This window comes from Vanrija pseudolonga, chromosome 4, assembly GCF_020906515.1.
Source record: "Vanrija pseudolonga chromosome 4, complete sequence".
NCBI classification, from domain to species: Eukaryota; Fungi; Basidiomycota; class Tremellomycetes; order Trichosporonales; family Trichosporonaceae; genus Vanrija; species Vanrija pseudolonga.
This window is the reverse complement of record NC_085852.1, coordinates 1529390-1554103: the sequence shown is the minus strand read 5'-3', so window position 1 is coordinate 1554103 and position 24714 is coordinate 1529390. Positions and strand designations below refer to the sequence as shown.

At 60.9% G+C, this 24714-nt stretch overlaps 10 protein-coding genes across 10 annotated transcripts; 4 read left to right on the top strand and 6 right to left on the bottom strand.

Moving 5' to 3' along the window:
* Positions 1-915: 915 nt before the first annotated feature.
* Positions 916-1851, bottom strand: LOC62_04G005854 (uncharacterized protein; the record flags this gene model as incomplete). Its single annotated transcript, XM_062772408.1, has 5 exons — positions 1746-1851; positions 1612-1707; positions 1194-1575; positions 1023-1155; positions 916-982 (listed from the first exon to the last, which is right to left on the bottom strand). The coding sequence occupies exons 1-5, from the start codon at positions 1836-1838 to the stop codon at positions 916-918; spliced, it is 771 nt and encodes a 256-aa protein (XP_062628392.1). The 5' UTR covers positions 1839-1851.
* Positions 1852-2598: 747 nt separating this feature from the next.
* On the bottom strand, positions 2599-3742 carry LOC62_04G005853 (uncharacterized protein). Its single transcript, XM_062772407.1, has 5 exons — positions 3577-3742; positions 3418-3520; positions 3077-3380; positions 2887-3036; positions 2599-2848 (listed from the first exon to the last, which is right to left on the bottom strand). The coding sequence occupies exons 1-5, from the start codon at positions 3670-3672 to the stop codon at positions 2635-2637; spliced, it is 867 nt and encodes a 288-aa protein (XP_062628391.1). The 5' UTR covers positions 3673-3742; the 3' UTR covers positions 2599-2634.
* A 1118-nt stretch (positions 3743-4860) lies between these two features.
* On the top strand, positions 4861-7713 carry sgd1 (Suppressor of glycerol defect protein 1). The gene is made up of 7 exons (XM_062772406.1): positions 4861-4982; positions 5017-5457; positions 5493-5961; positions 6002-6072; positions 6110-6496; positions 6533-7116; positions 7155-7713. The coding sequence occupies exons 1-7, from the start codon at positions 4880-4882 to the stop codon at positions 7677-7679; spliced, it is 2580 nt and encodes an 859-aa protein (XP_062628390.1). The 5' UTR covers positions 4861-4879; the 3' UTR covers positions 7680-7713.
* NSA2 (Ribosome biogenesis protein NSA2) lies at positions 7694-8953 on the bottom strand. Its single transcript, XM_062772405.1, has 7 exons — positions 8873-8953; positions 8701-8765; positions 8446-8665; positions 8196-8408; positions 8098-8149; positions 7889-8050; positions 7694-7846 (listed from the first exon to the last, which is right to left on the bottom strand). The coding sequence occupies exons 1-7, from the start codon at positions 8873-8875 to the stop codon at positions 7782-7784; spliced, it is 780 nt and encodes a 259-aa protein (XP_062628389.1). The 5' UTR covers positions 8876-8953; the 3' UTR covers positions 7694-7781.
* A 124-nt stretch (positions 8954-9077) lies between these two features.
* PXR1 lies at positions 9078-10449 on the top strand. The gene is made up of 3 exons (XM_062772404.1): positions 9078-9176; positions 9217-9586; positions 9642-10449. The coding sequence occupies exons 1-3, from the start codon at positions 9149-9151 to the stop codon at positions 10402-10404; spliced, it is 1161 nt and encodes a 386-aa protein (XP_062628388.1). The 5' UTR covers positions 9078-9148; the 3' UTR covers positions 10405-10449.
* A 5665-nt stretch (positions 10450-16114) lies between these two features.
* Positions 16115-16969, bottom strand: LOC62_04G005849 (uncharacterized protein; the record flags this gene model as incomplete). The annotated part of the gene is made up of 3 exons (XM_062772403.1): positions 16115-16200; positions 16254-16622; positions 16678-16969. The coding sequence occupies 3 exons, from the start codon at positions 16967-16969 to the stop codon at positions 16115-16117; spliced, it is 747 nt and encodes a 248-aa protein (XP_062628387.1).
* Positions 16970-17409: 440 nt separating this feature from the next.
* LOC62_04G005848 (uncharacterized protein) lies at positions 17410-17946 on the bottom strand (the record flags this gene model as incomplete). The annotated part of the gene is made up of 2 exons (XM_062772402.1): positions 17410-17456; positions 17502-17946. 2 exons carry the CDS (start codon positions 17944-17946, stop codon positions 17410-17412), a joined length of 492 nt encoding a protein of 163 aa, XP_062628386.1.
* A 355-nt stretch (positions 17947-18301) lies between these two features.
* Positions 18302-20022, top strand: DPH2 (2-(3-amino-3-carboxypropyl)histidine synthase subunit 2; the record flags this gene model as incomplete). Its single annotated transcript, XM_062772401.1, has 5 exons — positions 18302-18478; positions 18514-18713; positions 18749-19136; positions 19174-19482; positions 19544-20022. The coding sequence occupies 5 exons, from the start codon at positions 18302-18304 to the stop codon at positions 19982-19984; spliced, it is 1515 nt and encodes a 504-aa protein (XP_062628385.1). The 3' UTR covers positions 19985-20022.
* A 214-nt stretch (positions 20023-20236) lies between these two features.
* Positions 20237-22421, bottom strand: An02g11890 (Beta-glucuronidase; the record flags this gene model as incomplete). The annotated part of the gene is made up of 3 exons (XM_062772400.1): positions 20237-20981; positions 21080-21670; positions 21718-22421. The coding sequence occupies 3 exons, from the start codon at positions 22419-22421 to the stop codon at positions 20237-20239; spliced, it is 2040 nt and encodes a 679-aa protein (XP_062628384.1).
* Positions 22422-24029: 1608 nt separating this feature from the next.
* LOC62_04G005845 (uncharacterized protein) lies at positions 24030-24565 on the top strand (the record flags this gene model as incomplete). The annotated part of the gene is made up of 5 exons (XM_062772399.1): positions 24030-24039; positions 24074-24106; positions 24142-24316; positions 24370-24456; positions 24493-24565. The coding sequence occupies 5 exons, from the start codon at positions 24030-24032 to the stop codon at positions 24563-24565; spliced, it is 378 nt and encodes a 125-aa protein (XP_062628383.1).
* Between the last annotated feature and the right edge of the window lie 149 nt (positions 24566-24714).

Sequence of the window (24714 nt, the reverse complement as noted above, 5' to 3'; positions counted from 1 at the left end):
GTAGCAGGATCGGATCCCGCGGCCTGGTACGTGGCCTGGTACTCGGCCTGGTACGGTGGGCAGCAGGCGCAAAGTGTGGCACTCGTGACATCGCCATGTTCGAGCTGGCAATGTCGAGCTCGCCACCGCGCGCGCCAAGCTCAACCGTCTCCATCACCAGCACGGGTCGCTATGCATCCAGCAACAGATGAAACTCAAGCACCGTCGCCTGCTCGACAAGAGGCGAGTCGCATCATAAACCATGATCGTGGGGCCCGCGCCCACCCGCTCGTCACAAGTGCCTGGCAACCAATTGACTTGTTTGCTTGTTGACAACAACCGACATGCCGTTACTAGCGGGGCGCACAAGCTCGGTGGTTCTCACACGTCGTGTTCCTTCATTCCGAGCCGGCCAGCGACCGTGGCCTGGCTGGCTCTCACCTTCTCCTCCAGCGTTGGCGGACACGCCGTTGACAAGCTGGCCTTCTCGGTTGTGCTGTTGCTGTACTGACGGCACGCCGCGCAGCTCGGGCCAAGTGGTAAATGGCGCTCCAAGGGGCATGTTGTGGCGCCGAGGCGTCACCATGAGGCTTGGTGACAACCGCCAGCCAGGCAGTCACCAGAAGCACGTCGTCTGCCATACGTCGTAGCATCTGATGCTGACAGCGAACGGGGCTCAGTCTGACTCGCGCGCCCTCCACGCCAAATCAGTCGCGCGAGGGTAGGGTGCGAGGCGAGGGGCGCTGGAGACCACATAGCGAGGGCGCGGGGCCCTACAGACTGTGCTCTCGAGACCACTCGTCCAAAATCCTCCATGGTGTTGCCAGTTTCGTACCAAAATCATTGTGTCGGCGACCTCGTTTACTGACTCCAAGTGTCTCGTGAGTCCCAGCGTCCTGGTGCCGCAACAATGCATGCAATGACCCCCGCCTCCGCCTATGCCCTCCGCTCCTGCTTCTGCGCCTTCTTCTGCTTGTCGGCCTTGGCCTTGGCCTGGTCGGCGCTGTCCGTCAGCCCAGCCACGCGCAGTACCCCAAACCCACCGCTGCTTCTCCAGCGCGAGCCGGTCGCGGTCCTTCTTGTCGTTGGCCGTCTTCTTGGCCGCCTCGCGCGCCATCTGGTTGGCGGCGTTGACCTTGTCCTTGTTGAGGTTTTCCCACTGGAGCGGGTCGGTGACTGGGCGTGTGAGCACGGACCCGGCGGGGCACACCCACTCGTCTGCTGCTTCTTGTACTTCTTCTTCCTGCCATCGAGCCGCAGCGCCTCCTCCACCAGCCGGCGGCGCTCCTCGGCCTTCTTCTTCTCCTCCGACTCCTGCGCGGCGGCTCCGCGGGGCGGCGCACCGCCGGGCCGCGCGAGCGGGTCTTCCTCCGGCCCGCCCTCGACGTAAGCGTACTGCCGCAGTAGGGCAGCCTTGCGCGCCGCCTTGAGCTCCTCCTCCGTCATGCTCGCGAGCACCGCCGCCGTGTCTGGTGGTGGGGTCGGCGTGCGCTCGCGCGCCGCCTCGGCCGCTGCCTCGTCTGCTGCCTTGAGACGCTCAAACTCGTCGACGATGCCGTCGAGCGCCTCGTCCACGCCAGTCGCTGGGAGCTCGCCCTGGGGTCAGCTGTGCGCCCCCACATGGAAACTTACGCCCTCGACAACACCCTCAAGCATGCCGCGCACGCCCTCGACCTTCTCCTCGCGCTCCATGCCGTCCTCCTCAACGAACCGGGCCATCATCTCGACCTGGAAGTTAGCGAGGAGGAGCCCGCAAGCTGACCCACATCGTCGGATGGCACGACCAGACTCAGGCCCTCGAGTTGCGCCGTGATGAACCGCTCCAAGGCCTGCGCCGAGCTCTCTGCGTCGCCCGACATGACTACTGCTGCGTGTCCGTGGTGTGATTTCGTTTTCTTGGTCTTTCGCTACCAAGTGGAGGTCGACTCGGAGTAATGCTGCAGGGTTGGCAGCAAGTTTCCCACGGTGGGGGTCACAGCACTTCCTCGTGGCATCAACTGCCTCTGGCCTCAGGGGAAGGACATGTCATGTTGCCATGGCAGGTGAGTCAAGACGTGATGCATGGATACATGCAGGCACTGGGATGCTGATGGATAGAGGCTATCCAGATCACTCTGTGAGTTAATGCTGCTACCGCACCAGTTGATGTGGGACACACTAGAAATGCAGTCTCTTCATTGCCACGAACATCATACCTCCGTCGCAGTTCACACTGTTGCAATGGACACTACCCCTCCAACCCAGTCACTACAACATCCGCCGGACGTATTATTAGCCTTTGCCTCTGGTCTGGGATTGACACTCTGTCCCATGCCACGACTACCTTCGTTGCCTGAGGCGAGAAGGAGAGAGAGCAAGAAACAAGCTCTCTTTAAGTGCCTGGTCTCAAGACAAACAGTAAGGTTCGCTACGGCCCCTCCGCCCACGCATAAATGAAGAGCGTCGTGCGTCGTCGCGACGTCCTCATCATGAGGCACTCCCTGTCCCGGTCTGCCGAGAACGTTCCCGGTATCCAGGCTGGGCACAGGTGTCCGGACCTCTCTAGGAAGAGTGGCACCGCGGCGACCGCCACAGCCGGCACAGTCAAGAATGCATACAAGTGACATGGTGTGTAGTGTTGTGCTGTGTCTATGTTCAAATGGAATGGCTGCTAATCTAGGTCGACGACCCATTCTGAATGCCTACGGGGGTGGGGGGAGGGGCGGCGGGGGTGATAATGCTAAGGTGATCCAGTTGGTCGGGTTCACTCTCGAGGAGGTCCCTTCCGCTAACAACTGCCTGAACTTCGGCGGCAATAACAGCCTCCAGGTCTGCGCGCGGCGGCTGGCGCGCAAGCCGTCTAAGTCTTGCGAGTTCGGCCGCAAGTGTGCTGAGTCGTCAGCTGTGCGCGCGTCGCGAGGCACTCACCGAGCAATGTACCGCGCATCTTCGGCTTCTTTAACGCTCTTTGACAACTCTCCTCGAAGGCTCTTGACTTCAACCTCAAATGCCTTGGTCGCAGCAAGATGCTTGGCATTGACCTCATCAACAAGGGCGACAACATTCTTGTGCTCCTCCCTGCGGAGGTCAGTATACAGTCCGGCGTCACGACCCTCACGATTGCTTCTCCACCAGGGTCAGAACCGCCTGGCTCTTCCCGGCGACGTTGTCTCGCTCATCGCGCAGCTGGGACAGCTCGTCACGGTAGCCTTTGGCCTGTCTACCCCACTCGTCGCGAAGAGATCTGACAGAATCTCTGAGAGAATCGCTCTCGGATTCGGCCTTCTCCCGTGCGGCCACCGCATTGACAACCTCGGCGGCAGCGTCTGCGACCGCCTTCTTTGTCTTCGCCTCGAGCTCCTTGCGTTCGCTGGCATGCTGGGCGACGGCGGCTTCGGCCGTGCGAGCTCGACCAAGGATATCTGCTGGTCAGGGTTGTTCAATTGGTGACCGACCCACCGGCAATCATGCGCTCCTTGCGACTGATGACATTGTTGAGCGACTCGGCCTCGCTGCGCATGCGGTCTCGCGTCTCGCGGAGATCCTCGCTCCGTCGTGTAAGCTGCGAATCTGTCAGTGGTACAGTTCAACTTGAGCAACGACGCCAACACAACCCACCGTGCCAATCTCTCTACGGCAGTTCCGAACCTCGCCCTTGGCCCGCTCAAGCTGTGCTTTTGTCGATTCTAGCTCGGTTTGGAGGGCGTCGATCATCCGTGAGCTCTTGCCGGCCGACGCGGGCGCCGGGCGAGACGCGGAGCCTGGAGTGTGTGGACTGAGGCCAACAAAAGGCGGGCCTTTGCCTGCTAACGGACTGGAGCTTGGGGTTTGAATGTACTGAGAGTCTCCTGGGTCGGCCTCGGAGGGTGCCGGACTGGGGCCTAGACGCGGTGCACCTGGGTGGAGCGACACCGCGTGTGTCACCGCTGCGCGGGGGATGCCTGGTGGTAAGCTTATGTCGGATCTCACAAAACCCACGGCTCAAGCCCAGTCGTTCGTCTGCAGAGCGCTGTGCGCCATCTTGAGCTGGCGTCCCGGCGCGCCGTGTGAGAGTCTGGTTTGCAGATGACTGCGGCACCAACGTCTTCTCACGTCGTTTGCTCAAGGATGATTTGGTAGGAGCACGGACTAGAGCAGGTCAACAACAAGGAAGCAGCCTTCCGAAGGCCGGGCACTCACCCCGGTCGACGTCGGTCACGTAGACTCCCTCACTGTCTTCCACCTCGGCATCGTACTCGCCATTGGGCGTAGACGACCCGTCGAGTGATAAGCGGGTTGTTACGGGCGAGCCGAGAGCATCTGTGCCCGACACCGAGGCCGCTAACCTGCTATGGGCACTGCGGACCGATACTGGCCGGTAGTAGCCTGTGCGTGTCAGAATGTAACGATGCCCGAGCACACCCACTTTCGTCGCCACTGGTTGCACTGAGGGCGCTTGTCCGTCTCCTATGGCTACGGGACGTCGATGGCGATGTCGATGGCAGTGGTCCGAGTGGTGAGCTCATTGATGCTCTCTTCACTGCGATGGGAATGAAAGACTGCTGAGGTGACTCCATTCTTCCCGGGGTGGTATAGAGTCACCGCTGCTTCCCGTGCGGCCGTCGTCGTGGGGGGCTATAGAACAAGTGTAAAGCACAAAAGCGATGCCAAGGGTTGGATGGGAGTATGTGTCGAGTTGTCCTCTGTTGAAACTGGGCGCGTGTGTTCGTTCGTTGCAGTGTCGCGCTGCAGGAGTCCTTGTCCAGGGCCCCGGCTGTCGACTCTACAGTGTGTCCCGTCCAGCGGTCATCGCGCGCGCGACGCACTGGCGTGGTGGAGGTCCGTCAATATGAAATCACGTGACTCACCAACAAAAGTTGGGAGGCGACGGGGGAAGGTACCGATGTCATTGACACCTCTCTCTTCATCAACAACATACAACATGTCATTTAGAGGTGGACGAGGTAGGGGACGAGGAGGTGGATCCAGGTATGGTGGTCCCCGACTCCCCTCTACTCTGATCGACGAGGTCAACGCGACATACGGTGAGTGACTGTGAGAGAGTTGAGCTGAGGGAAGGCACATCTCATCGCCAGACTGGCGTGCGCGCGAGGAAAGACGCCCGCAAGGAGGCGCGACGAGGGGGGCCAAGGCCTCAACAAGGCCGCCCTCAGACTCAGCCAAACCGCCGCCAAGTCGAGTCTGATGACGAGGACGACGAGCCGGCCCGACCTCCACCATCAGCCAAGGCAAAGGGCAAGCGACGAATCTCGCCCGAGGCGGAGCCCGAGCCCGAGCCAGCACGCAAGAAGGCCAAGTCAAAGTCGGCCTTCAAGGACGAGGAAGAGGAAGATGCTCCTGAGTCCAATCGCAAGGACAAGGGGAAGAAGAAGAAGAAGAAAGAGATCGTGCTGCCCGGGGAAGATGCCGGGGATGCCGAGGACGGGGAGATTGCCTGGCTCGAGTACATGCTCGCGAATGAGAAGAAGGGCGATGACGAGCTGAGTGATGGTCTTGATGGTAAGTTGAAACGATGTGCAATGACTGACATGCAGATCTCCTGGGCTTTGCAGGCAAGCTGGGGCCGGGTGGCAAGGGGCTGGCTCGCGGCGAGGTCAGTGACGACGACGACGACAGCGACCTCGACGGAAGCTTTGGCGGCGGTCTCGAGTTTGACATCGGAAGCGACGATGAGGTTGATCTTGACGAGGAAGATGATGAGAGCGGCGATGAGGAGGACGAGGACGAGAGTGCAGAGGAGGAAGATGAAGATGAGGAGGACGACGGAGACGATGAGAGCGAGGACGCCGACGATGACGAGGAGGAGAGCGAAGAGCAGGACGCCGAGACCAACGCTGTCGCCGACCCCCCAGCACCCGATACTGCACCCGAAGCCGCACCAGCAGGGCGCTACATCCCGCCACACCTTCGTGCAGCCGCACTTGCTGAGAAGTCGGCGGGTGACGGTGCCAAGGCGCTCGAACGCATCAAGTTGGAGCGCAAGGCCCAGGGTCTTCTCAACAAGTGAGGTAGCCTCGTGTTACTCTGGTTCTAACCTTCTCAGACTGAGTGAGGCCAATATCGAGTCTATTCTCGCCGAGATTGAGAAGCTCTTCTCCGACTACAGCAGGAATGGTGGGTACGGAATAGCTTCTTAGTTCTAACCCGCCAGAGGTCACTTCCACCATCACAACCCTCGTCATCCAGATGATTGGCGCCAAGGCCAACCTCCTCGACTCGTTTGTGGTCCTGTACGCGACCCTCGTCGGCGCCCTCCACCGTGTTGTCGGAATCGAGTTTGGTGCCCACTTTGTGCAGACCCTGGTTAAGAAGTTCCACGCCTTGGCGGAGAGCAACGCTGCGGCCACTAGTACGGCTGCAGAGCAGGATGATGCCGAGACGGATGCCGCCAAGGAGGCATTCAATCTCCTCACCCTCATTGCCGAGCTGTACAACTCTGGCGTTGTGGGAGCCGGCCTCATCTACGATCTCATCCGAGGATACATTGACGACGTCATGGCTGAGCGCAGTGTCGAGGGATTGCTCAAGATTCTCAAGTGTAGGTGATGCTAGAGGGGCAGTGCTGACCTTGAAGGTTGTGGCTCGCAACTGCGTTCGGATGACCCGGCAAGCTTGAAGGACATTGTCGGTCTCGTTCAGGAGCGCACCCGCGGCAAGGAGAAGGAGATGTCCACACGTGCCAAGTTCTTGGTCGAGACCATGGTCAACGTGAGGAACGGCAAGACCAAGGGCCTCGGCGCAGAGCGAGACGATGTTACGAGAATGCGCAAGTTCCTCTCCGGTTTGGGCAAGAAGCGGAGGCTGTTGGCCCCAGAGCCGCTGCGAGTTGGTCTGCAGGACCTGCTCAACGCCGACGCTCGCGGTCGCTGGTGGATTGTCGGTGCCGGTTGGTCTGGTAATCCCCTTGTTGAGAAGGCTGCGGAGCTCGCCGCGGCTGGCAAGCCTGTCAAGGAGAAGAAGAAGGACCGCGAGGACGAGGAGGTCCTGCTGGAGCTTGCTCGCAAGCAGGGCATGAACACGGACGTGCGCCGTTCAGTGTTCGTCGTCCTCCTCACGAGCGAGGACTATGTGCACGCGTGCGACCGGCTAGACGCCTTCCGTCTGACCGACGTCCAGCAGCGCGAGTTTGTCCGCGTAACACTGCACTGCTGTGGAATGGTGCGTTGGTGACTTGGAGATGTGCTGACAAGGAACAGGAGAAGACGTACAACCCGTACTACACCCTTGTGCTCAACAATCTCTGCGCCAACAGCTACGACCACCGGTTTACGCTGCAGTACGCTCTGTGGGACCTGCTACGCGAGCTGCACGACGGTGGTGTGACAGATCACCGGGCTGCCAACGTGGCCAAGACCCTCGCCTTCCTCGTCGGCCGGGGCAGCATCGACCTGACCATTATCAAGGCCGTCGACTTTACCGACCTGTCCAAGGGCACGCGCAAGTTCTTGAACTCGCTGCTGCGGGGTGTTCTCGTCGCCACTCAGACCCCCTCACCGCTCCTCACATTGCCCAAGGCGTTCAACCCCAAGAAGAACACGGACATTGAGGTCATCGAAGAGGTGTTTGACCGGACACTGAGCAACCCCGAGCTCGCTGGAGGCCTTGCGTGGGTGATGCAGAGCATCCAGAAGACGCCAGGCACGGGTACTGGCGAGCGCGAGGCTGAGGTGATCAAGCTGGGATCCGCCGCTGCCATTGGCGTGCTGGCCCGCGCCATCTAGTTGTATCATACTCCTCTCTGGAAATGCCTGATGCATGGGTATTGGTGCTAGTACAATGTGACAAGGGAGGGGCTCGCCTGCCTCTCTGCTGGTGAAATGAGTCTAAACAAGAAGGACCGAGTTGATGCAGCCGTCGTTTTCTGGGTTGTTTGTGATCTGGGCGTACTCTGGGACGTGTTAGCGGGGCCAAACTGGCAGCCAACACTCACTCGACCAGACGACCTTGCCGCCAGTGGTGACCATACCCAGCTCGGAGACGTTGACCTCGACAATGGTACCCTTGGTGAGGACACCGAGCGAGGTGTATAGTGGCGACTGGGGGTTCTTCTTGACGCCGAGGATGGGGAGCTGGAACGTGGTCTTGAGCTCGGCTGGGGGGTTGTTAGTGGGGCTCGCGGTGCCACCTGCGGGCACTCACGGTGTGTGACGTTGGCCTTGGTCATACGCAGAGCCATAGGGCGGACGAAGCGCTGCAATGTCAGTACGAGGCGGTCCCAAAGCAGCCACGGCACCCACCTCGAGCTTGACCGGCTTGCGGGTGAAGCCCTCGCCGACAAAGGTCGCCTTGTTGACCATGCGCTTCCAGCTCTTGTTCTTGTGCTTGCCCGTCTTGAGGACCTTGAACATCTCCTCCTCGGCAATACCGCGGACCTTTGGCAGCGGCACAGAGTACTTTGCCGCCTTGTCTTTCCTGCGGTCCTTGATGGCCGTCGAGAGGGCCTTGGCATCCTGCGCGGGTCAGAATGTACATCGACCGAGAACCCACCTTCTGGCCCTCGCGGTCGAGCAGGTAGGCGGGCAGCGCGCCCTCCTTGACGGCGCCGTCGTCCTTCTGCTTGACGTTGCGCTCGTCGTGCGCCTTGAGCTTCTTCTTCATCTGGATCTTCTCGGCGTGACGCTTGGCGTGGTGCATCTTGGCCTTGTGGCCGACCATCTTCTGCGTCACCTGCGACTGCTTGTGGACCTCACGCGCCTCGCGCTTGCGCCTGGCGTCAGCGGTGTTGGGCTTCTGCGGACGCACTTCTTCTCCTCGTAGTCCATACGGCGACCATGACGCCTACGGTGCTCATCCATGTAATCGTTCTGCAAAGGTCAGTCGGGCTCGAGGAAGGCGGCATCGACCGCAAACATGGCACGGACCTGAGGCTGTGGGGGGTGTCAGCTAGCTCCAGGGCAAAGAACGTCGAGCTCACCATGTTGGCTTGTCTGTCTCTGGGTCACGGTGTTGATAGGGGTATCCAGAGGATGGATGTTGCTCACTGCCTTTGTTGGTGGCAAGGATGATGAGGGGGGGAGTAAGACCTCGTGTGGCCCAAAAGCAGCGGCTGGCAGCGGCAACGGCGACTACCACACTCAAATCTCAAAATTTCTGATCCCGGCTGGCCATCACCCCCGAGATTTCAATGTAGCGTGCAGCAACCACCCATCGACCACTGCATCAACAACAGCGACCAGCAGCAACAACCACAATGGGTCTCGCAGAGCGCAAGGTCAAGCGTGAGTGGACATGGTGCGTGGGCACGGCACTGACCGCCAGAACGCATCGGGTACGACCCCCGCAACCTGACATGGTCGAACGACAAGGACCGCTTCTCGTTCAAGCACATGCAGTCGCTGGGCTGGGACGACTCCAAAGGCATCGGCAAGGACCAACAGGGCAGCAAGAGCCACATTGCCGTCGCGCAGAAGCTCGACAACTCGGGTATCGGCATGGGCCGCGCGCGCAAGGAGGGCCAGGACTTGAGCGCTGGCGCCGGGCAGGCTGGTGCCGGCCTCGCCGACGTGCTCGCTCGTCTGGCCGCTGCCAAGTCGGCGAGCGCGTCGCCTGCTCCGTCGCACGAGCCGAGCCCCGCGCCCGAGTCTGGATCTGGGAGCCCCGGTCCGTCTGCGATGAGGAACAAGATTGCGTGAGTTGCGATGGGGGCTTGTTTACGACTTGTTTACAGTGCTAACCTGCCTCAGCTCGCGCCAGAAGCACCTCCACTCCAAGCGCCTGGCGACGCAGAACGCCGCTGCGCTCGCCGAGATTCTCGGCGTGCCCGTCTCATCGCTGCCCTCGTCTCCTGCTCCGTCCACCCCCGGCACGCCCGCTGCCGAGTCGGCGCCCGAGTCGCCCGTCGAGAGCGGCGCTTCCACACCAACAGAGAGCTCCGACCGCAATGTCTACGAGACCATCTCGACGTCGACCGTGTCCGTGTCCGACTACTTTAGGCAAAAGCTGCGCGAGAAGGCCCTGGCACGGCAGGCGGCGAGCGGCAGCTCGACACCACTGCCCGCCATGTCCGAGGGCAGCCTGGCTGTCCCCAAGGACGAGGTCAAGGTGGCCATTGGAGGTGTGGCCTGGGAGGGGTCCAAGATGGCCTTTGCGGAGGTGACCGAGGAGGTTGTCCTCGGCGACCTGGGTGCCGACGCGCCTGCGATCCCGAAGGAGGAGAAGAAGAAGGACAAGAAGGGCAAGCGCAAGAGCGAGGCGGTTTCGAGCGAGGCCGCGACGCCCGACGCTACTGGGCCAAGTACTCCGGCCGACGACAAGGCAGCCAAGAAGGCGCGCAAGGAGGAGAAGCGTGCACGCAAGGAGGAGAAGGCGGCCGAGAAGGCTGCGAAGAAGGCAGCCAAGGAGGCCAAGGCATCAAAATCGTCGTCACCCGACACTGGGGACAAGAAAAAGCGCAAGCGCGACGAGGGCGAGGACGGCGAGCGCAAGCGCAAGTCGAGGTCAGAGTAGAGTAGAGTGTTACTGCATTTTGGGCATGGTCATGCATACTGTCATAGTTTAGCGGGTGTGATGGGGCAGGGGGCGGAGGAAAGGGGGTGGGGGGGGGAGAGGGCAGGGGAGACAGTGGGTGTTGACTTGCTGTTGTCCTCGACGACGCCGTCGCCGTCGCCGTCGCTGGTCGTGTGGTCGCTCGTGTGGGCAGTCGTGTGATGACGTACGGAGATAAGGACGAGGGCATATCACTGAGCATTCCACGGTGCAGCTCTGAAGACCGCGGGGGAGACTGGCAGCAGCCCACAGGCCTCCCAGCAGCGGCTGTTGACAAAATTTCCTCTATCGCCTCCACCTGGTCCCCCTCCACCGCAACATCGTCCCGCCTCCACCGGCGTTGTCGGACGAGGGGCGAGCGTTGGCGGGTTGGCGAGGCGCGCGATCCGGCGCTCGCCACGCGCTCCGATACATCGGTTGTGTTAGTCGCACGTGTGGATCGCTGCGCGAGCGCGCCAGTCGCATGGGGCGGCTGGTGCGGAGGCGCGGATTCCGCACCCGCGCGAGCTGGTTGGATGGGCTGTCAGGGCGCGGTGGGGTGGTGCGGCGGTGGCGCTGCCGCCGTGTGCGTGTGTGCAGTGTGCTAAGTGTGCGCTCAGTGAGCACCGGTGCGGTCGGTGGTCCCGGCCTCGGGATATCCGGGCGGAGCATGCTTGGTAGCTTGCTGCAGTTGTTGGGGCGTGGTGGAGCTGGGTGGCACACGACGCTTGTGACGTCGATGACGGTCGCACGAGTGCCAAGAAGCATTTGCGTCACAGGGCATGATGTGCCAGGAAGGTGGCAGCGAAGCATGCCTTTGTTTGCCTTGTGGCTTCTATTGTTCTCGCTGCGGGGCGGGGGTGGCGTGGCATGCGATAAGCCCTCGATAGGCTGCTTCTGGGGTTTTGAATGATAGGCTGGGAGTTGAGCGGCGCTCTGGGGATCAAGATAGCGCTGTGCTGGCGCGTGTGTGGTGTGCTGCTGCCCGTAGAAGGCGTGGGAGCTGCGACTGGCGGTCAGTGGATCAGCGGACCAGTGGCCACTGGACCTGTGGGCAGGTTCTGAGACGAGTCGGTCATGAGGGATTCCCGGGCTCCCAGCTGTCGATGGGCAGGCAGTCGTAAAGGGACACCACGCCGAGTGACTGCCCTGCTGAGCTGTGGAGCGACGTGCGACTGCTAGGGTGTTCGGCGTCCTGACGGTTCCTCGATGCGTGACTGCTAGGGCTCATCACAGTGTGACGGATCGCGTTGGCCTTCTTGTGACTGCTTGGGTCCTGGGCGGTGTAACTTCTCGTGGCCTCCCCCAGCTGTCGACGACCCCCACCCGTCCGTCGTCACCCTAGCGGTGCGCGTGTCGCAGCACTGAGGCATCGGAATCAGCGTTGCCACCCCAACATGCTCTAGCCTCGCCTTGTACCCGCGCCCCAGGCAGGCGGCCGGAGCACTTCACGGGTCGCTCCACCCTGGGTATCGAGGTGGCCACGTCGTCCGCGACGGTGATGAAACACTTCTGCAGACCAACACGCATGGGCCAGCCGCATGGATCCGTCCTTTGCACTGGCCTGCTTGCGGAGTGTGCGTTGCAGAGTCGTGTTGGTGACCGGAACCGGTGTGAGTAGACGGATTCGGTGTGGCAATGGAGGGTGGCAGTGAGGCGAGTGAGTTGGCGACGAGTTTGCGACTCGACACATCCGTCGATGCACACAGGTGCCTGCCTGTCTGCATGCGAACACACCGAGTCAAATGTGTCGCCAAGCACTGGATCGTCAGGTCGGCTAGGGTGAGTGGTGCATGGGGCGTGTGCACAGCGATGATCCTTCGTTCTGGGCCATCGAGGTAGGAAGGACAGGTGGGCGCCGACGACTGCGGATTGCGACCTTGCCACGAGGCTACAGACCACGCCACGCACGTCAAGCACGAGTCTGGGTGTCCAGGTGCCACTGACGCTGCATGCAGACGTCTATGATGACCTCCCGTTCGATGCTTATTGCGTACAAGTTTCCTGGGTCCGGCTGGTAGAGGGGTGTTTACAACCCAAAGGCACCGTGGTTCCGTGCGCCGTTGCGCCCCCTCTGTGCGCTTTATGAAAATGCCCTGACGGCGAGCAGCCTGCGCCCGGTAGCGACCAAAGCGCCCAGTGTGGCAGGCGAACGCTTCGTGGCGCTCTTGACCCTCTCTCACCCACAAGCCACCACAAACGACTCGAGCGCCATCACAAAGATGCCTGGATGTCAACAAAGGCCCGGGACCGGCCTCCGGAAGCGGGTACAGCCACATGCGCGGTGTTATAGGGGTTAGAGCGGCCACCAAAGCGGACGCAAAGCCCACCCACCTGACCTGCCCTCTGCCACAACCAGCAAACCCCGAGGCAACTTTTTGCGCGCAGACGCAGGATTTTCTGGGCGAGCAGGGCCTCGCCCGCGACTTCATATGGGGGCGCTTGTGACGGTTCAGTTCTCTCTTCCATCCCTCACTAAAACACCCCTTCTAATCGTGAGTAACTGCCTCCAGGGGCACAACTCCTCCTCCTCTCCTCCTCTACAGCCTTCCCAGGCTGCTAGTTGGCGATCATGGCTACACTGCACGATCAGCGGGTCGTCGCCGGGCGCTCTGCGCCCCAGTGATACGCCGACTCCTTGGCTCAGGTGGCGATCAGTTGTTGTTTGCCTTTGTTTGCTTTGGCACTCGGGGACCGCAGGACTGCAGGCTTCGGACACGGACTCGCGCTGCGCAGGATATCTAGGTCCATGGTTGGCATGGTTGAACATGGGGGAGGACAAAAGGGGGTGGGGTGTGCCAGCACACACCGGGTTGGTGGAATTTTCTTCCGCAAGCCCCCCCGCCCCCCTCGGGCTCCGCGCTGTCATCTGTCTTTTCATTCAACCCGCCAATCCTCTCACAACAGCATCGTTTCCATCACACTCCATACACCACATTCCATTCACCGTCTCTACAAAAGCTTCGTACTTACGCACCCTCTTCAGTTTTAAAACAGTTTCAAAATGGGCAAGGTGAGCATGCATGCATGGGTCCCGCATCACCGGAAAATTTTTGGGTGATGTGGCGACACCTCAACCTTTCAGTCAACATCAACTGACACCTCTCCCAGGACAAGCTCCACGTCAACGTCGTTGTTATCGGTCACGTCGACTCCGGCAAGTCGACCACCACCGGCCACCTTATCTACAAGTGCGGTGGTATCGACAAGCGTACCATCGAGAAGTTCGAGAAGGAGGCCGCCGAGACCGGCAAGGGCTCGTTCAAGTACGCCTGGGTCATGGACAAGCTTAAGGCCGAGCGTGAGCGTGGTATCACCATCGACATTGCTCTCTGGAAGTTCGAGACCCCCAAGTACCAGGTCACCGTCATCGACGCCCCTGGTCACCGTGACTTCATCAAGAACATGATCACTGGTTAGTATCATGTTCTCATGAGACTTGGAAGACAGTGGCTGACTAGACGACAGGTACCTCGCAGGCCGACTGCGCCATCCTCATCATCGCCTCGGGCGTTGGTGAGTTCGAGGCTGGTATCTCCAAGGACGGCCAGACCCGCGAGCACGCTCTCCTCGCCTTCACCCTCGGTGTCCGTCAGCTCATTGTTGCTTGCAACAAGATGGACACTGCCAAGTGGTCGGAGGACCGCTTCAACGAGATCGTTCGTGAGACCTCGGGCTTCATTAAGAAGGTCGGCTACAACCCCAAGTCGGTTCCCTTCGTCCCCATCTCGGGCTGGCACGGTGACAACATGATCGACGAGACCACCAACATGCCCTGGTACAAGGGATGGACCAAGGAGACCAAGGCCGGCTCGGCCAAGGGCAAGACCCTCCTTGAGGCCATTGACGCCATCGACCCCCCGACCCGCCCCACTGACCGTCCCCTCCGTCTTCCCCTCCAGGACGTGTACAAGATTGGCGGTATCGGCACAGTCCCCGTCGGTCGTGTTGAGACCGGTATCATCAAGGCCGGTATGGTCGTCACCTTCGCTCCTTCCAACGTCACCACTGAGGTGAAGTCGGTTGAGATGCACCACGAGCAGATCCCCGAGGGTCTCCCCGGAGACAACGTTGGCTTCAACGTTAAGAAGTGAGTCATAGTCTTAAGGCATGGGCTAACGGGCTTAGCGTCTCGATCAAGGACATCCGTCGTGGCAACGTCTGCTCGGACTCGAAGAACGACCCCGCTAAGGAGGCCGCTTCGTTCAACGCTCAGGTCATCGTCCTTAACCACCCCGGCCAGATCGGCAACGGCTACACCCCCGTTCTCGACTGCCACACTGCCCACATTGCGTGCAAGTTGTAAGTTCAGCAGACCCACTTGGAGACTTTGTGCTGACTATGCTTTTTAGCGAGGAGATCATTGAGAAGATCGACCGCCGTACCGGCAAGGTCGTAAGTATCATCTTGGAAGGACCGGAGGCCAATGCTTACACTTGCCTAAGATGGAGGCTGCTCCTAAGTTCATCAAGTCGGGCGACGCCGCTATTGTCAAGCTCGTCTCGCAGAAGCCCATCTGGTAAGTTGTGTCGAGTGTGACCTCGGAGCTTGCGCTGACATCGCCGCAGTGTCGAGTCGTACCAGGAGTACCCCCCTCTCGGCCGTTTCGCCGTCCGTGACATGGTCAGTGTTTTGCGCTGCAAGCAGACAAAGGCTGGGAGCTAACTCTATCGCAGCGTCAGACCGTTGCCGTCGGTGTGATTAAGTCGGTCGAGAAGACCGACGGAAAGGGTGGCAAGACCACCAAGGCCGCTGAGAAGGCCGGCAAGAAGAAGTAAACTTAGTTTGCTGTCTTTTAGCGTCTCTTCCGTACATGAAGATGCAGTTATGCGTCGAGTAACTTTGCTGTTGATCAGTGTCCGTGTGTCTGGCGTCGTTAACGTGGAGCGGAGGCAAATCGGAGTGGTCACGTGGCCCTTGGTGTTCCCATTGGTTGGCTGTGGTGTGGCAGGGCATTGAAGCCAAGGTAGCCGCCGTCACCGTAGTATCGCGACTGGTCCCAAGCCCCCGCTGGCACATAGGTGCAGGCGGCAGTCGGGTTGTGGTGCAGGTATGGCGAGCGGACTAGGGTACGGCGATTGACGAGGGGCCAGGTCGCTCGTGCGGCCTACTGTAGGAGTCGGACTTTGAGCGCCAGTGCCGAGAGACCGGCTGGCCTGATGCGAAGTCTGAGGTGCCGCTGGAATGGGCATTACCTTGCCTTGGGTAGGAGATAGCTGGGGGGTGAAGCCAAGGGATAGTGGGTGGGGAGGAAGGTGGATAAGAGAAGGAAGGTGAATGAGTAGAAGGCAAGAGAAAAGTGGGGGCGTGAGTGGTTAAGTACGACTGGCACAAGCGCTGATCCTCAGCACGCAATTGTTCTTAATGAAGAGACTGTGTCGACGGTCGTTGGGCTGCACGGTCGAGTTCTAGGACTGGCTGCTCACTCTCCGAAGTCATGGCTCACGCTCGGAGTCTACCTCTCTCGAGCCCACTCTTGTGAGAGGGGAGAAGGCAAGCCAGACCAGTGGGGTCCGACACAAATCGACGAGGCAGTGGCTCTGTATGGTCCCTTCCTGCTGATGATCCAACGACGGCTGCTTCAGCCTCCAAAGTGGCTGCATCCATGCTCTACGAGGTTGGATACGACACCGTCCAGTGCATCACCCCGCACTTCTCCAAACCCCCTCACCCAGTCCAACGGCGCAAGTGGCTACTTCCTGAGCTTCGCGAGGAGCGCCTCGGCGACCGCGATCGTCTCATAGTCACGGGCCAGCCGCTCACCGAGCTCGCGTGGATCTGCAGCACCCGTCAGTTGTTAGGCATATGGCGGGTTCCCCGTCTCAACTCACGCTTGAGCATACCCGCGTGGCCCAAGCGGTCGGCCACCTGGAACACGGCCTCAGGCCTCGGCTTCATCCTAGCGACCTCCCACGCCAGCTCCGCACCCAAGACGAGCACTCGTTCTGCCCTCGAGGAAGACGGCGCCGTCACACCCGCCGTGCCCTCGTTTGTGGAGCGAGCCGAGGCCGCGGAGGTGTTCTGCTGGTTGTGCCCGTTGGTGTCGCGCTGCGTCTCACTTGCGGCGCCCTCGGGCAGGGGGCTTGGCGGCGAGGGGGGGATGTTGTCGCCGGGGGCCTGGGCTGAGCCACCACCATTGCCGCCACCGCGACCGCCGCCACCGCCGCCATCATCTCCACCGTCGCTCATCTTCACGTCCTCTATTCAGAGTCAGCGCTACTCCGACTCCGATGCACGACTGATCCAAGTACGTACTCTGAGGGGCCTTCTCCGACCTGTCCGGGGCGGCGTCCTTGCGCCCGTCCGTAGGCGAGGCGGCCTTGTCGTCCTCCTGCCGGCTGGTCTGCCTGAGCCACTTGCTGTACACGTATTCGTCGAGGGCCTCCTGGTTACCACCCGACACGCACAGGTAGTGGTTGTAGGCCTCGTCCAAGCCCTGGTCGGTTTCAAGGGCGTGATAGTACGAGTCCATGGCCTCGCGGAGCCCCTGCTGGTCGACGGTCTCGAGCGGGCGGGTGGAATGGAAGTGCTCGATGGGGTCGGGCATGGCGAGCTGGGGTGGGTGGGCAGTGGGGGATTGTAAGGTGTCACTGATGAATGAAGAGAAGGAAGTGTGACGTGTTGATAGGTCGTGTCAGTGGGAGACAGGCGCACGTCGGGGGCGGCTGAAGGGGCACCCAAGGTATGAGGGAAGGTGGAGAACTCGACGAGCCGATCCAGCATACCCGCCTCGACGACGGTGTCCCCCACGCGACCACACCTTCCTTCACGCGTCCACCACCGCCAGGACATGACCGCGATGATATGATGCATTGTGTTTCAAACAGCCTGCCGTGTAGCTAGATACACATCAACGCGAGTCAGTCAAGGTGTCCCTCCCACATGCCACCAAAGCACTCACCCCACTGTGCGTCGCTGCGCAGCGGTGGCGCGTCTCGCTCGCCTCGTGGCTACTGGGGTTGGGCCCCCTCGTCTCCTGGCGATGAGTTACGCCCCGTTACCGCGATACCCACCGACACTCGTCTTCTGCTTCTCTGTGTCCAGTTAGCATCTAGTCTAGGACTGGGCCGAGGACTTACTCTCAAGCGGAGCCTGCTCCGGAGCACCGTCCGCGTCCCCCGGCTTGCGCTTCATCGAGCCCCATTCGGCGTCCTTGAGCCTCTTCTCACGACCGTCGGCGGGATCCACCGACTTGCGCTTCATCGAAAAGTATGTGGTGCCTGTGGTGCGGAAAACAGACTGCTCGAACTTGAGGACGGTATCCACCGGCATGCGCTCCTCGATCATGGCGGCCCGCACACGACGATACTGCAACCACTCTTGAGTAATGAACTCCTCGTATTGCCGGACGTCACACTGGACAAGCGCCTCGAAGTGAGCGAGTGCTTCATCCCAGCCGTGACCAGTCTCCAAGGCCCGAGTACACGCCTTCTCGGCGGCATCGAGCTCCTCGCGATCCACCGAGAACAACTTGCTGTTGTTCCGAAGGTAGGCCATATGGTCAAACTCTACCAAAGGTGGCATGTTGGTGGGTGTGGTGCTGAGTGTGGTGCTGATGTGATGCTGAGTCTTAGGGGTCAGGTGTTGTGAGCAATGCGAAGGAGGGGATTTGTCTCGTGTGAACGAGGTATTTGGGCGGCCAGTGCTAGATTGGCACGGTTGGGCTGCACCAGCGCATCAGGACAGTCTGGAACTGGTATCCACAGCGAAGAGAGGGGCGCCAGAGGGCACATGAGGCATGGCAACATGACAAGATGGTGAGCAGAGACATTCAAGTTGTCCTTCGCTGCCGCATCACGTGACGCCACCTCCACCACCACCCATCCAAAAGTTCGAAACCATGACCAATAACCTCTCCTCCATCACATCCACATCAACAATGGCCTCCGCAGACGCATTCTACACCTCAGCAGCGGTAGCACTGGAAGAGGAGGTCGGCGAGGGCGCCGCCGCCGGCCCATCAAGCATGGGCGATGCGGCGGCCGCGCTGTCGCTCGCCGAGGCGTTCGACGTCGAGAACACGGCCAAGCTGATCCTCGAGGGGGGCTACAAGACGGTATGTGGGCGATGTCGAGCTGGTCTGACGCGCAGATCGGCCTCCAGTTCCCCGACGAGCTCCTCCCGTCCTCGGTCGCAGTATACCGCGCGCTCCAGCGCCTGGTCGGCGCGTCGGGCGCCCAGACCTACGTCCTGGCCGACTCGACGCACGGGGCGTGCTGCCCCGACGTGCTGAGCTGCCTGCATTTGCCGGCGGATTTCCTGGTGCACTACGGGCATGCTTGCCTGACTCCGTGGGTCACACCCCCGGCGCCTACGCTGACGCCAGAACCGACGCCCTGCCCGTCCACTACGTCTTTCCGCGACGAAGCCTCGACGTTGCCGCGGCCGCTGAGGCGCTCCGCGCCGTGAGCACGGACGAGGTGGCGGAGAAACGCGGCATCGTGGTGGTCTGGGACGTTGCGTACGACTGGCACGCCGAGGACATTGTGCGAGAGCTTAGCGCCGCAGTCGACGTGCCGATTTCGTTTGCCACCATCAGCCGGCCAAGCACCCTGCCCAAGCCCGACGCCGACGCCGACGCCAAGGGCAAGGCCCCTGCTCTGCGGAGTATCCAGCCCCCCGCGGGCGTCGAGATGGCCGACGCCGTCGTGTGGTACATTGGCGAGGAGGGTCGGTCGCTGCTCAACCTGCAGATGACCCACGCCACCAACCCGGTAGGTTGACAGCGCCAGAATCAAGCTTACGCCCCAGCTCTTCGCCTACGCGCCCGAAACCGGCGCATTCGCCGTGCACCCACGCAGCTCGCGCCTACTCCAGAAGCGCCTGTTCGCCCTGCACTCGGCACTCGCTGCCGACGTCTTTGGTCTCGTCGTTGGCAACATTGGCCTGGCGTCGTCCAAGCCCGTTGTCGAGGAGCTGCGGTTGGCACTGAAGAGAGCGCAGAAGAAGAGCTATACGTTGTCTGTGGGCCGGCTCAACCCCGCCAAGCTGGCCAACTTTGCCGAGATCGAGTGCTTTGTGCTCATTGGCTGTGCGGAGGGTGGTGTTGTCGATTCCAAGGTGGGTAAAGGCATCGGGCGCCGCCGTGCCAGCTGCGTTGTCGCATCGCTAACCCCCGCAGGACTACCTCCGGCCAATGATCACGCCGTACGAGCTCACCCTCGCGCTCAAGGGCACCGAGCACATCTGGGACCCGTCCAAGTGGACACTGGACCTTGATGCGGTGCTCGATGCGGCCAAGGAGGAGTCTGAGCGTCTCAAGGACAAGGGGGACGAGTCGGAGGAGGAGCTCGAGTTTTCGCTCGTGACGGGCAAATACCGCACGCGGAGGAAGTTTGGCGCCGGCCAGGAGGACAGCAACGCGACGCTGCTCGTCGAGGGCACCAAGGAGCTCACGCTGCGTAACCAGGACACGTCGCTGGCCAAGCTCGAGTCCGCAGGTAGCATGTTCCTCCAGTCGCGCAGCTTCCAGGGGCTGGAGGCGAGGTATGGTCTCGACGAGCCTGCCGTGCTGGAGCAGGGGCGTAGCGGTATTGCTCGTGGTTATACCGAGGAGAAGTAGGTGTAAGCCGAGCAAAGTAGATGTATACACAATGGAGCATAGCGATGAGGGGGTACTGATGGGACCCGGCGTGGACGAGAGATACTGATAAACCCTAGACGGTTTCATGTGCAAAGAGGATCATGGAAGATAGAAGATACAACAAAGAGTCGAAGAGGAAATGTCTGAGGAGAAGATGCCGTCTGAGGAGAAGATGCCGTCTGAGGAGAAGATGCCATCGGAGGAGATGCCGACTGGGGGAAAGATTGCCGTCTAGAGCATTGTGGAGAGGAGGAGGCTAGCAGCGAGGGCAGCGACGACGGGGCCAGCCCGGGTGCGTCCAGCGCCAGACTTGTTGTGCTTGCCTCCAGAGGTGCCCAGCATACCGCCCTTTGAACCGTTACTGGTTTCGAGAGCCTTGGGGTCGACTGTGGCGGAACCATGGCCAATGATCGAGGTTCGGAATGTGGCAACAGCGTCTGGGATCGGGGTCGACTCGTTGAGCGAGGTGTCGGTGAGGAACACGAGCGCAATGGATGGCGCAGGCACGACGACGTTGCACGCGCCGTTGCTGCACGCGACTTGTTGCGTGTCGACAGTGCCGTACAGTCGGCCGTCGCCTTGAAAGTCAGGGCCGAGCGTCTGTCCCGCCCAGGTAATGTTGTTGTGCTCGGAAATGTGCTGAGACCTGAGATAGCGCACACTGACGTGGTCACCGATCGTGCTACCGTTGATGTGGATGGCAGCAGTGTAGTCTGACGCGCCGGTGGGGTCGGAGACGTAGTTGAACAGCACAGCGCGGACAGGGATACCGCCTTCGTAGATGATGTAGGCGGGGTTGAGGCTGCTGGTGTTGGAAGAACCGAACAGGTCGATGACCTGGGAAGTGTTGGCCGAGCCGAGGGCCTCGGCGACGACGAGGGTAGAGTAGTAGACAGAGCCAGTGGTCCAGCCGTTACCAGTCTTGGAGGAGGCGGGGGGGGGTGAAGGGCTGAGGGGTGTCAGCAGGTCGGCGATCCTTGGTGACAGATCAGTCGAGGTGATCATCCCGGTGACCTATCCTCGTCGGCAGGGGGATCGTCCTCGAGTGTGGATCGGTAGCAGATCAAGCTTCACGTCACCGCCACCGTCGACTGCCACCACCTGGCCACCCCATGACCCTCCTCCCCCCCACTCACATTGTAGTAGACGTTTTGACCACCGACGTGCATGAGGGCGGCGGAAAAGTTTGCCCACGCAAGCTGGAGCGACCAGTCTGCCATCCACAGCGCGGCGCCGAAACTGTCACTGACACCGGGGAAACCACCACAACTGGCCGTGTTCATCTCCTGCATAACGATGGGCTTGCCGAGTGCCTGGGCGGCGGTGGAAGCGTCGAGGTAGAGCGACGTCAGGCTTTGAGGACCGGTATGGGACAGATAGCTCTGGAAGATGGCTTGGGGGTCGACAACCTTGCCATTGACACCACAATTGTTGTACGGGTAGCGCTGGACCGTGACGTAGGACAGGGAGGGAGCATTGCTGATCAGCCATCCCGCGCTGAGAATGTCGCCAATGTCAAAGCCTTGAACCGAACAGCAGATCGAAGGTCCGGCCAGTAGAGCTTGATTCGAGATGGAACTGAGGACATCTGTCTTCACTTGCGTAAACTCGCCAAGATAGGACTGGAGGGTATAATCCGAGCTTCGTTCTTCATGTCCAGCATAGCTGTGCAGGTTAGGGGGAGGAGCAAGCGCGGGTGTAGTTCCACTTACAGGTCAGGCTCGTTACCGAGGGACAGGGCACGCAGCTTTGGGCCAAGAACCGATAAGGCCGTCTTGGCGACGAGCGCGGCGTCGTGGGTGCTAATACTCGTCGAGTTGAATGGCAGGCCAAGGAACCAGTCGGTACCGACAAGCGAGGTGATATTAGCCATGAGATAAAGGAGGTCCTCCGAGTAGTTGATAATAGGCGTGGAGGTGACCGTTGGCCCCTGCTTGATTTTCTCGACGGCCAGGCCATCGGCAAACGGAGTGAGCGAGAGACTACTCGAGTCCTGCGTGTTGCCGCCGACACGGATGATGGGGCCGGCGCGGGCGCGGTTCTTGATGTTGACGAGGTAATTCAAGAAGGCAGGCTCGAGCTTGCCCGCATTTTTGCCCAGGACGGCCGTGGCGACCGACAGCTCGATGGAGAATCCGAGAAAGTTTCCGTGCTGCGGGATGGACAGTTGGAAGCCTGCACCAACTGGGTCGGCGGGGATGGGTACGTCAACGTGCGTAACGGGAGGGGAGGGGGGTGCTGGGGGAGTGAGGACGGTCGGGTCGTAGGCAGCATGGCCGGTCCATACAGGGGGGTTTGCCGTGGCCGCCTGGGTCGGCGTGATGGTGATGGTCGTTACCGTGCTGGTGGGTGTGTAAAGAGTGAGAGCGTTGATGGGCGTGAGGGCCGCGAGGAGCCACAAGCAGGCCCCAATCATAGTAGTAAAGATGTGTAAATGAGCGTGCGTGAACTGGGTCGTAAAGTTATCGATGACAAGTGAGTTGAGATGCATGTTAACAACGGCCGGGTTGAGTAGTGTCGTCGAGGCAGGCCTGTATGCGCTTTCGTGGACCGAGGTCCAGGCGGCGGAGGCGGGCGGCGCATGCTCGGACATCACAGAGGAGGCGGCCGGCTACACCATGGGTCAGAGGGGAGGAAGAGAGCAGCCGCCATCATCATCAGTTTGTTATTGGGTGCACAGTCCGCCTCGACGCCAAACTCCCATCTTGGCGGGGGTCACGGCGGCGGGGGTCATTGCGCCGAGACGTATCGGGAACGTGTCTGTCCGGCGCGTCGTGGGGTGGTAAACCCACGGCCATGCTTGGATGGTCTGGTAGAGTGAGTCGACGAGGCATTGACAAAGGGAAGGTGGTGACGAGGTTGATGAAGCGGATGTTGAGTGTGGTTGACATCGCTGCGTCGATCTGACCGACTTTGATACCAAACTAGACCCTGGAATCCGGGACAAAGCCAGACGCGTTCAGACGCCCCCCCCACCCAGCCCACACAACCCACTACTCGCCTGGCTTGCAGCATGAAACGCACCTGAGGGCACGTGGCCGACGCCATCACGATCGCAAAAGCAGCATGGTCCTCCAACACGGCCAACACCTTGCACGACAGCAGCAGGCATCACCGCGCCACCCACTCACCCCAACCGGCGTCTGCGGATCTGGGGTGTGCAGCTCAAAGTCGGGCCTCGGAGCCGAGCCGTGCCTGGCTGTTTTATTTCTTTGCGGCCTTGGTCGTCTTGCCACCTTTGCCGTCGGTCTTCCTGTAATGGTGTCAGCTCATGTCCCAACCAGCAGTAGGGAACTTACTCGACAGACTTGATGACACCCACTGCGACGGTCTGCCTCCATGTCTAGAAAGGTGTCAGCTTGGAGTTCACTGTCTCCACGGGCGTGTCACTCACCACGGACGGCGAAGCGGCCAAGAGGGGGGTACTCCTGGTACGACTTGCCTCGAGCTGGAGCGCACTCACCTCGCTTGTACCACTCACCCGGCGCGAACTCGACTCCGACTCCAGCATTGCTCCAAGGCCCCGGCCATGACGTCCAGCACTGCATCAGTGCAGCACGAGAGCTGGAGCAGCAGCAGTGGCGGCGCGCCGATGCCCAAACAAAACCACTGCCACGACCGTTCCTGGCTCCCAGTGTGCGTTCAGTTCGTCACATGCGGCGCCGAGCAGAGGCTCCAGAGGTGTCAGTCGCCCCGAATCTGGGTTAGCGGTTACTGGTGACTGACTGGCTGCTCCGTGCCTCGGCGAGGCGAAGAGTAGCAGCGCCGAGAGCGAGAGCAGCAAAACACCCCCCCACCGGCCCCCTGGCGTTTCCTCTCGACTCACTCACTCACTGGCTACCCCCGCCAGAAAGCCGTCTTGGCAGGGTGGCGCGGTGCGATGCCCCGCCCTGGTTGTCAAGACGGGTCCCGTCGTATGGACCGGGTTCTCGGTGGCGCGCAGTACATAGGCTCAAGGATGCATGCAGCGCCCGTGACACTCTTTGCATCGCACCATCTCTCACAAGGAAGCGCAGCAAGCACAATGTCTTGGAGTGCGTCGTGAATGGGAGCCCAGCTGACGCGCAGACGAACGCCGCGGCACAAAGGCCTTCACGCTTTGTAGGTGGCAAGTTCGCGTGTGCCGCTGACCCCAGTCCTCATCCTCGGATTCATCGTCCAGCTCGTCGGCGCCGTCATCCTCTACATCCGCAGCAAGATCGCCATCGTCCGCTTCGACGGCCAGTACCACTACTCCTATGTCCCGATCGTCTACCTTGTCCTCGCTGGCGTGGGCACCTTGATTCAGTTTGCCGGCACTGGCTTCATCGCGTGGGTCGGGGCGGCGGGCGGCGCGGGAAGACTGCTAACGCTTGCTCTTGCAGCGGTTGGAACAACACGACCAAACTCCTCCTCGTCATCCTCCTCTTCTCGCTCACCAACATCGGCGTGGTTATTCTCCCGCGCTGGGTGTAAGTCTGCCACACGGACGCTACTGACGACCTCAGCTCGTTGATCTTTGTCGCAATCCAGACCGGTGCCATGGCGCTGTACGCCTACACGTACAACCCAGACGTCTAGGCGGGGCCATGCGGAGGCACGGACAGTTGATGATATGTAGGACTGATGCATCTTGAATGTCTTGCGCGGGCCTTGTGGCGCCCGACCTACTTCGCCACCCGACCTGTTGTGCAGCACTAGGCGGAATTCACGCAGGCACCCCGAAAGCT